Genomic DNA, 13,697 nt, shown 5'->3' on the forward strand with positions numbered 1-13,697 from the left:
TTGTTTTCGAAATTATAGTTTCCGGGATTCGACCATATTAATGACCAAAGGCTCGTATTTCTGTGTTATGTTATAATTAAGTCTATGATTTGATAGAGCAGTCTGACTGAGCGATGTTAGGCAGCAGCAGGCTCGTAAGCATTCATTCAAACAGCACTTTCGTGCGTTTTTCCAGCAGCTCTTAGCAAGCACAGCTCTGTTTATGACTTCAAGCCTATCAGCCTAATGGCTGGTGTAACCGATGTGAAATGGCTAGCTAGTTAGCGGGGTGCGCGCTAATAGCGTTTCAAACATCACTCACTCTGAGACTTGGAGTAGTTATTCCCCTTGCTCTGCAAGGGCCGCGGCTTTTGTGGAGAGATGGGTAACACTGCATCGAGTGTGGCAGTTGTCGATGTGTTCCTGGTTTGAGCCCAGGTAGGGGCGGGGAGAGGGACGGAAGCTATACTGTTACACTGGCAATACTATAGTGCCTATAAGAACATGCAATAGTCAAAGGTATATGAAATACAAATGGTATAGAGAGAAATAGTCCTATAAATACTATATTAACTACAACCTAAAACATCTTACCTTGGAATACTGAAGTCTCATGTTAAAAGGAACCATCAACTTTAATATGTTCTCATGTTCTGAGCAAGGAACTCAAACGATAGCTTTTTTTACATGGCACATATTGCAGTTTTACTTCTCCAACACTTTGTTTTTGCATTATTTCAACCAAATTGAACACGTTTCATTATTTATTTGAGGCTAAATAGATTTTTATTGATGTATTATATTAAGTTAAAATAAGTGTTAATTCAGTATTGTTGTAATTGTCATTATTACAAATAAAAAATAAATAATCGGCCGATTAATCGCTATCGGCTTTTTTTGATCCTCCAATAATCGGTACCGGTATCGGCGTTGAAAAATCATAATCGGTCGACCTCTAATGGTGACCACAAAGAAATATATTACATTATAAATATTATAGCACAGTTATGAAGTCAAGGGCCTGTTGATGGACTCTGTTAAATCAATTGTGCTCCTCTTAAAAGTGATCAGACTGTATTCAGGTGGGATCTATATGCTAATCCTCTTAGTGGGCACTTCAATCTCTGCTGCTGTCACACTGTTCTGTTACCCACATCAAAGACCCAGGGAGAAGACCTGTTGGGAAGCTTACCCTAACCAGGGGCTCTCATGGGCCTATCGCTCAGGATTAAATCTGTATAGTATTGTATAGTATCCACATTATTTTTAATGGGAATTCAACTCATTTAAGACAGTCAAGCCACAGCTATTAATTTAGCTAAGTCCCCATATGAACAAAAGTTAATTGGTTAATTATATACCCATCTGTGTAGATCATGACGAATCACTGTCAGCTATAAGCTTTGAGCTGGATAGCCATTAAACTACTTTACCAATTAGCAATTAGGAGCCTGGACTGTAAATCCCTTTGCCAGATTGAATAGCAGCAGCTCTTTATGGAACTTTTCTCCTGCCTTTCTCAGTATCTAGGCACAATAAGAATGTGTGGTCCATAAGTATTGCCTTTTGACTGCAAGTACACTACAGTTAAAAATTTGAGGTCACTTAGAAATGTCATTGTTTTTTAAAGAAAATGATTTTTTTGTCCATTAAATCAAATTGATCAAATTGATGTTATTTTAAATGGACCAAAAATGTGCTTTTCTTTAAAAAATAAGGACATTTCTAAGTGACTCCAAACTTTTTAATTGTAGTGTGTATTACAAATGAACGGTGAAGTTTAGCCATCAGGAGGTAATATGAGGCAGGGGGTTAAGCCAGATTGGTATGTAACAGGATCACTAATGCAGGACAGGCCACAGTACAGACTAATAGACTGATGGTGGAACCAAGAGGTCACCTCAAAGACGAGAGTTTTTTTATGGATCTCATTGCCATGCCTGTTTCACCTATGGACTATGTTCACAGCTGAACTGCCCATTGGCTCCATGCCTAGATGACGAGAGGAGAGACTTTTAATCAGATGTTCAATCAAGCATATTTGCTCACATGCCCGACACAGCATGCTCTCTGTCAGTCTGGTGCAGTGGGATGGGGACATCCCTTGTGTTTCGCTGGGTGAGCCAATGCAGACCCAATCTGTCAGGTGAGTTTGTCAAACTAGATATTATAAATAGATCTCTGCCCCAGCTAGCCACATGAATTATGGAAGGACTTAAACCAGCATATGTGCTGAACATGTTAGTCTTTCCAAGCTGAAATTATTTTCAGCCAGCGCCCAATAGACTAGAGCAATGTTAACACAATGAGGGAAATGGACGAGAGCATGCCACAACACACTTATACGCATGCACGAGCAAACACACAATAGAACCACAATCATCTCTCTGATATAAAAAGCTCATTTGAAGTACTCTCACTAATGAATGAAGATATTCAAAGTATCACTAATGAATGGAGATGTTCAAAGCATTACTAATGAGTGGAGGTATGGAGATATGCAATCTTTAACATGTCTGGGTCGGACACTTGTGCTCAAGATGTAAAGCTGTTGATCATTGATGTCATCAAACCTGTCATGAGCATACTGTGTGATGATCCCTTGCTTGCTTGAGTGCATGGAGGACCACTCTTATGCTTAAAGGCCCTCAATATAACCCTTACATCAAATCAAATAATTGGGACAAGCATAGGGCAGGCTAATGACAAGAAATGACAAATATACCGGTAAATGACTTCAGAAATTATGAAGTGTGTGTGTGTGTGTGTGTGTGTGTGTGTGTGTGTGTGTGTGTGTGTGTGTGTGTGTGTGTGTGTGTGTGTGTGTGTGTGTGTGTGTGTGTGTGTGTGTGTGTGCGTAATAGACCCGGGCTCTGGACTGTCTGAGGGGGACGGGCGGTTGTTAAGCTCCTTATGAGTATGTCTGAGTAAGTATTTGTCCCTGCGTCCTCTCCCCCATCCTGCTCCAAATGAATCCCTACAATCTACACGAGAAACAGACACACGGGGGCAGCTGCAAAACAGGATGCCCTTGAGAACAGGACACCCCACCCAGCAGGGCCTGAGTAAACAGTATTGTCAGGGGCAGAGAATAGAGGGGAGAGCAGAGAGAGGGCCGGGGAACTAGGGAATAACAGGGGGAATGGCCACGGGGGGAGACACTGCTGAGCCAAAAGAGGCAATAACCTCTATCTAGACTAGAGTTCAGCACAATGCATCTTTAGACCAGGATGGAATCTGTATACATACAGTAAGCGCTGAGGCTGGGGCTCTGTCCTGTATTAGCCTTCCAGAGAGCAGGAGAAACAGTGGGAACAGGGGAGACATTGAACCATGCATGGGCTGACCTCTGGGAAGCAGTCTGGCTGTATCTGGAGTGACATTCCAAGCCCAATTAGCCATTTGTGCCAGTGCTGCTATGGGGTATCGGTGGGAGTGTTCAGGCCACTCATGCGTTCAGAACTTGCCTGCAGGCATTCTGCAGTGACTGTATAGGTAAGTCAGCGCCACTGCTGCCCCTTTCCCTCCTGCCTCTTACTCTTCTTCCTTCCTCTCTTTATCCCTCATTACAATACTCCCCCTCCTTCCCCCTGAGCCCCTATAGGAGTTAAAAAGCTCAATTGGTAGCCTGTCTATGCATTAACTCTCCCAGTGCCAATCCCTGCCTCTTCTCCCACCCAGAGAGCCCAGAGTATTACCTCATCCCACTCTGAGGCGAAGGAGGGCGATCTCTCCATCCGTTTTTTCCCAGAGTTGCAGTTGGTCACAGACTCACAGTGGCCGTTCAGACCCCCATCCTCTTCACTCAGGGAAGACACAAACAGGTCTGAGTCTGACTTGGAGAGACTGCGGGTCAGCTTCAGGTCCACCGGAGCCCTCAGCCTGACTGGAGGTACAGGCACGGCACCTGGTGACTCCCATGCCTTAGCCTTGGCAGTGTGGACAACCGTGGCATAGATGGGATCAGCGACCAGGAGGGAGGCTGACATGACTGTTGAGCTGCCTGTGTGGCAGTCTTAGAATCTTAGCCTCCCTGTTCTCAGGCCTCAGGCAGCAGTTTCTCCTCCTATTTCAGCAGCCACTGGTAAGAGTAGATAGTGCTGTAAAACACTGTAGGATCCAGGAGTCTCAGTCTGTGCCGAATTGTTGTTTTCTGGGTGAATTCTGAGAAAAATCCAGACAGAAGGGATGATGTAAGAAACTGTGTGACAGAAAACCGCCTACTACATCCATTCCTGTTTAAAATATATAAAATCTATTCCTGTTTAAAACATGACATATATTCCTGTTTAGGGGAAGGGAGTATGTAAAAGAGAGGCTTGCTGCTATGTGTGTCCATGGCTCAGATACAATCATCAGGCGCCACCCACTAGTGGTATCCGGCTGCCCTCCCCTTAGTGACTGCTGCCTCAAAGAGACTTTTTTTAATGTTTTCCTTCCCCTCCCTGAATGTATTTCGCTTGCTTTCGCTCTCTCTCTTCCTCCTTTCTTATTCTTAACCAACATAGTATTGTTCAAATGGATTTTAAACAAACATGGCTAGACAGACTATTCCCGACAGGACATACACAGAGTTTACAAAACATTAGGAACACTTTCCTAATATTGAGTTGCACCCCCTTTTGCCCTCAGAACAGCCTCAATTCGTCAGGGCATGGACTCTACAAGGTGTTGAAAGCAATCCACAGGGATGTTGGCCCATGTTGACTCCAATGCTTCCCAAATATGTGTCAAGGTGGCTGGATGTCCTTTGGGTGGTGGACCATTCGTGATACACACAGGAAACTGTTGAGCGAGAAAAACCCAGCAGCATTGCAGTCTTTTTGTCACCCTCTGAACGACACACATACTATACACAATCCATGACTCAGTTGTGTCAAGGATTAAAAATCCTTATTTAACCTGTCTCCTCCCCTTCGTCTACACTGATTAAAGTGGTTTAACAAGTGACATCAATAAGGGATCATAACTTTCAACTATATCCACCTAGTCAGTCTATGTCATGGTTCTTAAAGTTTGCATTCTCAGTGTATGGCTGAAAGTAGACACTCGAGTGAAAGAACAGGAGGAAAATCACAAAACGTGTGTGATAAACACACACACATTGGTTTTACTATCCAAGTGCTCAAGAAAACATGTATTCCCATTCAAAATCTTTTTTTTCCCTAACCTCTAACCATAACCTTTAAACTAAAGCTAACCCTAACTCCTAACCCTATCCCCTAACCCTAATTCGAACCCTAACCCCTAAAATAGCCTTGTCAGAATCTTCCTTGTTTTACTGTCCTTGTGAGGACTTTTGGAACCCAAAATGATAGTAAAGTTAGACCACACACACACAGAGAGACAGAGAGACAGAAAAAAAGAAAATGATCCCAATAAGGCACTAGAATAGAATCAGATTCCACATTTTTCAAGAATCGAGCTGCTTTTTACTGTTCTAGAAGGATGCTCTCTGTGCTTGTTATTCTAAAACTCATCAAACATAGCGACAGTTAGTAAGTCATTTGACAATTAGTACTCCATTAAAAAACAGCTGCTTACAGGAACTGTAATAGCTTTCAAAAGACCATGTGAAATCCCCATTCATAAGCTTTCCCATACCTGCAAACTTTGTCTGGACTGTATCCTGAGAGGAGCTGCTGTCCCGTTGTTCGCCTGTACTCTGACTCCCTATCGGAGGACTTAGTCTGTCCTGCCCTGATTCGTGGTGGGGATCTAAGGCCTGGCCTAATTCAGACTGACAGCTGGGGTGCCTGCCTGTTCAGAGGGAGGGTTGTCTGGGATGATTCCTCCACCACAATGTGTGCTGTACCACTGGGTCTTGGATAAGCCCCTGCATGAATTAGTAGAGTATATTTTCTAGTCATGATATTTGCTCCATTAGGCATTGCAATGGTTAAAATGGACAAACAGACTTGATGACTTGAGAAGAATGCTGTACAGATCCCACACACTCAAATGCTGAGCAGTCTATTCATCAAGGGTGGATTCTGACAAAGGGCTCTCTTTTAAGGCGTGCTTAGCATTCAGCAGTGCCCGCTGCTCTGCACTGTATACGCCTGCCCTGTAGTGCTCTCAGCCAGCCAAGTCCCTGGCCTGCCCACCTCTTCCCTTTGGGTAGGGCTGGTATGTAAAGTCATGGCCAAAAGTGTTGAGAATGACACAAATATTAATTTCCACAAAGTGTGCTGGTTCAGTGTCTTTAGATATTTTTGTCAGATGTTACTATGGAATACTGAAGTATAATTATAAGAATTTCATACGTTTCCAAGGCTTTTATTGACAATTACATGAAGTTGATGTGTAACGGCATTCCTCCTCCTCTTCTGAAGCGAGAAGGATCGGAGGACCAATGTGCAGCGCGTGTCACGTTCTGACCATAGTTCTTTTGTGTTTTCCTTGTTTTAGTGTTGGTCAGGATGTGAGCTGGGTGGGCATTCTGTTTTGTGTGTCTAGGTTGTGTCGTTGGCAGGTGTCGTTGGTTGTCTCTGATTGGGAATCATACATAGGTAGCCTGGGTTTCACTGTTTGTGGGTGATTGTTTCCGTGTCTGTGTTTTACACCACACGGTACTGTTTTGTTGTTTTTGTAAATTGAAGTGTTCAGTTTGGATTTATTATTAGATAAGATGAACACTCACCATGCTGCATATTGGTCCTCCAATCCTTCTCGCCTCTCCAGACAAAGAGGAGGAAAACATTACAGCGTGTTAAGTGTCCATAACATTTTATTTATCAACACAAACTGACCACTACAAAACAATAAACGTGAACCGAACGAAACCGAAACAATACTGTGTGGCAACAAACACACACAACTCAAAGTGAAACCCAGGCTACCTAAGTATGATTCTCAATCAGAGACAATTAGCGACACCTAACGACACCTGCCTCTGATTGGGAACCATACGAGGCCGAAACAGAAACCAAACATAGAAAAACAAACATAGACTGCCCACCCCAACTCACGCCCTGACCATACTAAATAAAGACAAAACAAAGGGAATAAAGGTCAGAACGTGACATGATACAAAGAGTCAATATTTGCAGTGTTGACCCTTCTTTTTCAAGACCTCTGCAATCCGCCCTGGCATGTTGTCAATTATCTTCTGGGCCACATCCTGACAGATAGCAGCCCATTCTTGCATAATCAATGCTTGGAGTTTGTCAGAATTGGTGGAGTTTTGTTTGTCCACCTGCCTCTTGAGGATTGACCACAAGTTCTCAATAGGATTAAAGTCTGGGGAGTTTCCTGGCCATGGACCCAAAATATAGATGTTTTGTTCCCCGAGACACTAAGTTATCACTTTTTCCTTATGGCAAGGTGCTCCATCATGCTGGAACAAAGGCATTGTTCGTCAGCAAACTGTTCCTGGATGGTTGGGAGAAGTTGCTCTCGGAGGATGTGTTTGTACCATTCTTTATTCATGGCTGTGTTCTGAGGCAAAATTGTGAGTGAGCCCACTCCCTTGGCTGAGAAGCAACTCCACACATGGTCTCAGGATGCTTTACTGTTGACATGACACAGGACTGATGGTAGCGCTCACTGTCTTCTCCGGACAAGGTTTTCTGGATGCCCCAAACAATCAGAAAGGGGATTCATTTACCCCAGTCCTCAGCTCTCCAATCCCTGTACCTTTTGCAGAATATCAGTCTGTCCCTGATGTTTTTCCTGGAGAGAAGTGGCTTCTTTGCTGCCCTTCTTGACACCAGGCCATCCTCCAAAAGTCTTCACCTCACGGTGCGTGCAGATGCACTCACACCTGCCTGCTGCCATTCCTGAGCAAGCTCTGTACTGGTGGTGCCCTGATCCCGCAGCTGAATCAACTTTAGGAGATGATCCTGGCGCTTGCTGGACTTTCTTGGGTGCCCTGAAGCCTTCTTCACAACAATTGAACCGCTCTCCTTGAAGTTCTTGGAGATCCGATAAATGGTTTATATGGTGCAATCTTACTGGTAGCAATATCCTTGCCTGTGAAGCCCTTTTTGTGCAAAGCAATGATGAATGCATGTGTTTCCTTGCAGGTAAGCATGGTTGACAGAGGAAGAACAATGTTTCCAAGCACCACCCTCCTTTTGAAGCTTCCAGTCTGTCATTTGAACTCAGTCAGCATGACAGAGTGATCTCCAGCCTTGTCCTCGTCAACGCTCACACCTGTGTTAACAAGAGAATCACTGACATGATTCTCGGGTCCTTTTGTGGCAGGGCTGTAATGCAGTGGAAATGTTTTATGGGGATTCAATTCATTTGCATGGCAAAGAGGGACTTTGCAATTAATTGCAATTCACCTGATCACTCTTCATAACATTCTGGAGTAAATGCAAATTGCCATCATACAAACTGAGGCAGCAGACTCTGTGAAAATTCATATTTGGTTCATTCTCAAAACTTTTGGCCAAGACTGTAGAGTTGAGGTTGGAAGTTCACATACACCTTAGCCACATACAGTTTTTCACAATTCCTGACATTTAATCCTAGTAAAAAGTCCCTGTCATAAGTCAGTTAGGATCACCACTTTATTTTAAGAATGTGAAATGTCAGAATAATAGTAGAGAGAATGATTTCTTTCAGCTTTCAGTATATTCAGAAGGACCTTTGCTGCTGTTCTGGGATTGATTTGCACTTTTCGCACCAAAGTATGTTCATCTCTAGGAGACAGAATGCATATCCTTCCTGAGCGGTATAATGGCTGCGTGGTCCCATAGTGTTTATTGTTGTGTACTTTTGTTTGTACAGATGAAAGAGGTACCTTCAGGCGTTTGGAAATTGCTCCCAAGGATGAACCAGACTTGTGGAGGTCTCCAATGTTTTTCTGAGGTCTTGGCTGATTTATAAAAAAAAATTCCCATGATGTCAAGCAAAGAGGCACTGAGTTTGAAGGTAGGCCTTGAAATACATCCACAGGTACACCTCCAGTTGACTCAAATGATGTCAATTAGCCTAGAAGCTTCAAAAGCCAGGACATCATTTTCTGGAATTTTCCAAGCCGTTTAAAGCCACAGTCAACTTAGTGTAGTCAACTTCTGACCCGCTGGAATTGTGATACAGTGAATTATAAGTGAAATAATCTGTCTGTAAACAATTGTTGGAAAAATTACTTGTGTCATGCACAAAGTAGATGTCCTAACCGACTTGCCAAAACTATAGTTCGTTAACAAGATATTTGTGGAGTGGTTGAAAAACGAGTTTTAATGACTCCAACCTAAATGTATGTAAACTTCCGACTTCAACTGTACATGACACAAGGGATAACATTCTAGCCAGAGAGAGAGAGCACAATGCTCAGCACTGAACACAACCACCCTCTACAGTATACCATAACACCCACTGGGGTCTGACAACTTCAGAATAATGACGGAAAATCTGAGGTGTAAAAACAAATCATTCATAACCATTATATCAATTTGGAAAGATTTTGAATGTATAATAAATGTTTACAGAGATGTAATGATGCCTTACCGGTATATTAGAGGAACTACAACAAGAAGAAATACATCTGCTCCATCATTTGGCTGCAGAGCCCCAGGGCAGAGATGATGACTCATGAACACGGTCCTCCAACCAAGCAAAGCACTGCCAGCAAACACAGCAGCACCTTGTAGTAAACACGTGCAACGCATGGACCTCTCCGTGTTTCAGTTTGTTGTGTATGCTCTGACTCAAAACTGCATTTTAGATTTTGGGGTTCCTAGGCATTTGGTCTCAAAGGTACTTTGCACCTATGTATCCCTAGGCCCTCAATTTACATTTTCATAACACACAGAAATTCCATTACTTCCCTCATGCTTGAAATCATTACTTCTCTCTGCAAACCTCGTGCTTTACATCATCTGGACAGGCCCCAGATGACCTGCATTCATTCTAAGAAATGAAAGGGCTCCATTGTGTTATAAAGATATTCAAACAGAGATGTTGTTGCCTTCTGTGAATCAAGCTGTTTGGCTTGAATACAAATCTTAGAACCAAGCTAATTCATACTAGTGAAAAAAGGGGGGAAACAGGTTAAACACTGTCTGGTGCCTACATCTCAGAGACGCCTTGTATAAAATGAAACCACACATTTCATTGCAGTTTATTAGAGGGTTATCATGCCTGTATGCTAAGAATGAGAAGTCCATCTTTTAGAATAATTAGAGAATTCCATGAACTCACATCAAGCCTCACTAGGGATTTGGAGAATTTGCCTGGGCCATGACACTGACTTTCAGCCTCTTAGAACTTAGAAGCTCTTACAAAGTCAACCTGTCACATATATTGTTTCTCAGCACTTTCATTTATAGCCCTGAATGTGGTGCGGTTGAAAAGACATGTTCAAATGTGAAGCAGTAATTCAATTATAATCTGTAAGAGTTCTGTAGGCTTATAAATACTGTTTGAACTGAAACACATTTTTCAAATCATGTTAAATGATTCAACATTGTAAGGAAAATAGTAGGTCTATTATCAATCGGGAAACAATATCAAATTACTCTAATCTACAGCAACTCAGACACACACAAAACATAAAAGATAATTGTAACTGACACTAAGACTATGAAGCCGGAGGTCGGCTCAGATACTCAACAAAAGACATCTACCAGCTCAGAGAGCTCATTCAAGATAGACAGGCAGTCCTGAAAGGCTCATAACCGTCACAAATGGAGCTGACCCCCCAGCAGAGGAATGTGAAGGAGAGCACGCATGGCTGACTGAAGACCCAGCACAGGACATCTATCAGTGTCCTTTCATCCCAGTGTAGAGATGAGAGACGACAACCCAACAGACCGGGACTGTATACCATGCCACAAATGTCTTTCCTCTACGAAAAGGGTCTGGTCATCTCTGAAAAACTTGTGAATTTGTTCATAAACAAAGAGAAGTAAACTGTGGAACTGTGGAAGAGACATACAGTACTAGAGAAAATGATATCTGATATAAAGGTGGACACACACTGATCTTCACAAGGGTTTGTAAACCTTTGGTTTATTTCTCCTTCCAGTCATCAGAACCTGATAGGGATCCTGTTTAAGGGCTTACATGGACAGGTATTGGAAGCAATCTCTTTCATTCAAATTGTACAGTAAAGCCAGATGGCCCATCAGACTGGCATGCCTGGAAACTACACCAAATACTGTATCAGTCTCAGACAATGAGATTCATAGCCACTATATTAGTCACACTAGCTACTTTAATTTTAATCGACTTGGATTCATGCACTGCTGTTATTGCTTCTGGCCAAATACCAATCTTTATTTTATTGAAACTTTATTTAAAATTTAGGCAAGTCAGTTAAGGACAAATTCTTATTTACAATAACGGCCTACGGGGGATGGGATTAAACATTTGACATTTTAAAATATATAAATATAGGACCTAACACACATCACGACAAGAGAGACAACACAACAATACATAAAGAGAGACCTAAGACAACAACATAGCAAGGCAGCAACACATGACAATACAGCATGGTAGCAACACAACATGACAACAACATGGTAGCAACACAACATGGTAGCAGCACAAAACATGGTACAAACATTATTGGGCACAGACAACAGCACAAAGGTCAAGCAGGTAGAGACAAAAACGCATCATGCAAAGCAGCCACAACTGTCAGTAAGAGTGTCCATAATTGAGTCTTTGAATGAAGAGATTGAGATACAACTGTCCAGTTTGTAGAGTTAGCATGCAGCTCCTACAGCAAAATGGAATTCAAAGCACAGCATGGCACCATACCATCATGCAGAAAGGGAATGAGAGGGATAAATACACTGCCGAGGGGGAGATCTTCGTGGGCTATACTCGGCCTTGTCTCAGGGTAGTAAATTGGTGGTTGAAGATATCCTTCTAGTGGTGTGGGGGCTGCGCTTTGGCAAAGTGGGTAAGGTTATATCCTGCCTGGTTGGCCCTGTCCGGGGAAATCATCCCAACACCTCCTGTCTCAGCCACCAGTATTTATGCTGCAGTAGTTTATGTGTCGGGGGGCTAGGGTCAGCCTGTTATATCTGGAGTATTTCTCCTGACTTATCTGGTGTCCTGTGTGAATTTAAGTTTGCTTCCTCTCTCTCTAATTCTCTCTCTTTCTCTCTTTCTTTCTCTCTTTCTTTCTCTCTTCTCTTAGAGGACCAGAGCCCTAGGACCACGCCTCAGGACTACCTGGCCTGATGACTCCTTGCTGTCCGCAGTCCACCTGGTCGTGCTGCTGCTCCAGTTTCAACTGTCCTGCCTGCGGCTATGGAACCTTGACATGTTCACTGCACGTGCTACCTTGTCCCGGACTTGCAGCTTTCAACTCTCTCTACCGCACCTGTTGTCTCTAACTCTGAATGATTGGCTATGAAAATCCAACTGACATTTACTACTGAGGTGCTGACCTGTTGCACCCTCTACAACCACTGTGATTATTATTATTTGACCCTGCTGGTCATCTATGAATGTTTGAACATCTTGGCCACTGTTATAATCTCCACCCGGCACAGCCAGAAGAGGACTTGCCACCCCTCAGTGCCTGGTTTCCTTTCTAGGTTTCTTCCTAGGCTCCTGCCTTTCTTGGGAGTTTTTCCTAGCCACCGCACTTCCGTCATTTCCATCATTTCCGGTCACAACTTGCAGACTTGTTTTCGAGTTGCTGTGCTGTGCGTTTTGTTGCCAACCTATTTTGCTACCTGACAACTTTACGGTTTTTACTTTTTAATTACTGTTTATATATACTTTCCCCTCCCCCAACTTTTTCACTACGGACGCTTTATCTGGACACGATTCGTCAGGACCTCCAACAGCCGAAGCTAAGTAGTAACATTAGCTTAGGAACATCAAAAGTCGTGCTATAAATTCACAGACAACACAAAGATTCCTTGATGGCCTTCCAGATTCCCTCTGTCTACCCAATGACACAAGAGGACAAAAATCAGTTAACCACCTAACTGAGGAACTCAATTTAACCTTGCGCAATACCCTAGATGCAGTTGCACCCCTAAAAACTAAAAACATTTCTCATAAGAAACTAGCTCCCTGGTACACAGAAAATACCCGAGCTCTGAAGCAAGCTTCCAGAAAATTGGAACGGAAACTGGAAGTCTTCCAACTAGCTTGGAAAGACAGTACCATGCAGTACCGAAGAGCCCTTACTGCTGCTCGATCATCCTATTTTTCTAACTTAATTGAGGAAAATAAGAACAATCCGAAATTCCTTTTTGATACTGTCGCAAAACTAACTAAAAAGCAGCATTCCCCAAGAGAGGATGACTTTCACTTTAGCAGTGATAAATTCATGAACTTCTTTGAGGAAAAACTTATGATTATTAGAAAGCAAATTACAGACTCCTCTTTAAATCTGCGTATTCCTTCAAAGCTCAGTTGTCCTGAGTCTGCACAACTCTGCCAGGACCTAGGATCAAGAGAGACGCTCAAGTGTTTTAGTACTATATCTCTTGACACAATGATAAAAATAATCATGGCCTCTAAACCTTCAAGCTGCATACTGGACCCTATTCCAACTAAACTACTGAAAGAGCTGCTTCCTGTGCTTGGCCCTCCTATGTTGAACATAATAAACGGCTCTCTATCCACCGGATGTGTACCAAACTCACTAAAAGTGGCAGTAATAAAGTCTCTCTTGAAAAAGCCAAACCTTGACCCAGAAAATATAAAAAACTATCGGCCTATATCGAATCTTCCATTCCTCTCAATTTTTTTAGAAAAGGCTGTTGCGCAGCACCTCACTGTCTTCCTGA

The 13,697-nt window shown here is 42.8% G+C and overlaps 1 protein-coding gene across 2 annotated transcripts in view; it reads right to left on the reverse strand.

Annotated features, from left to right (window-relative positions):
- The window catches only part of LOC135542061 (ankyrin repeat and SAM domain-containing protein 1A-like), a 47,907-nt gene extending 43,596 nt beyond the window's left edge, over positions 1-4,311 (reverse strand). For both annotated transcript variants that reach the window (XM_064968689.1, XM_064968687.1), the window contains exon 1: positions 3,678-4,311. In XM_064968689.1, coding sequence (XP_064824761.1) covers positions 3,678-3,968 — 291 coding nt within the window. In that variant the 5' untranslated portion in view covers positions 3,969-4,311. The remainder of the gene's footprint in view (positions 1-3,677) is intronic.
- Positions 4,312-13,697: the final 9,386 nt, after the last annotated feature.

This window comes from Oncorhynchus masou, chromosome 6 (genome assembly GCF_036934945.1).
Source record: "Oncorhynchus masou masou isolate Uvic2021 chromosome 6, UVic_Omas_1.1, whole genome shotgun sequence".
NCBI classification, from domain to species: domain Eukaryota; kingdom Metazoa; phylum Chordata; class Actinopteri; order Salmoniformes; family Salmonidae; genus Oncorhynchus; species Oncorhynchus masou.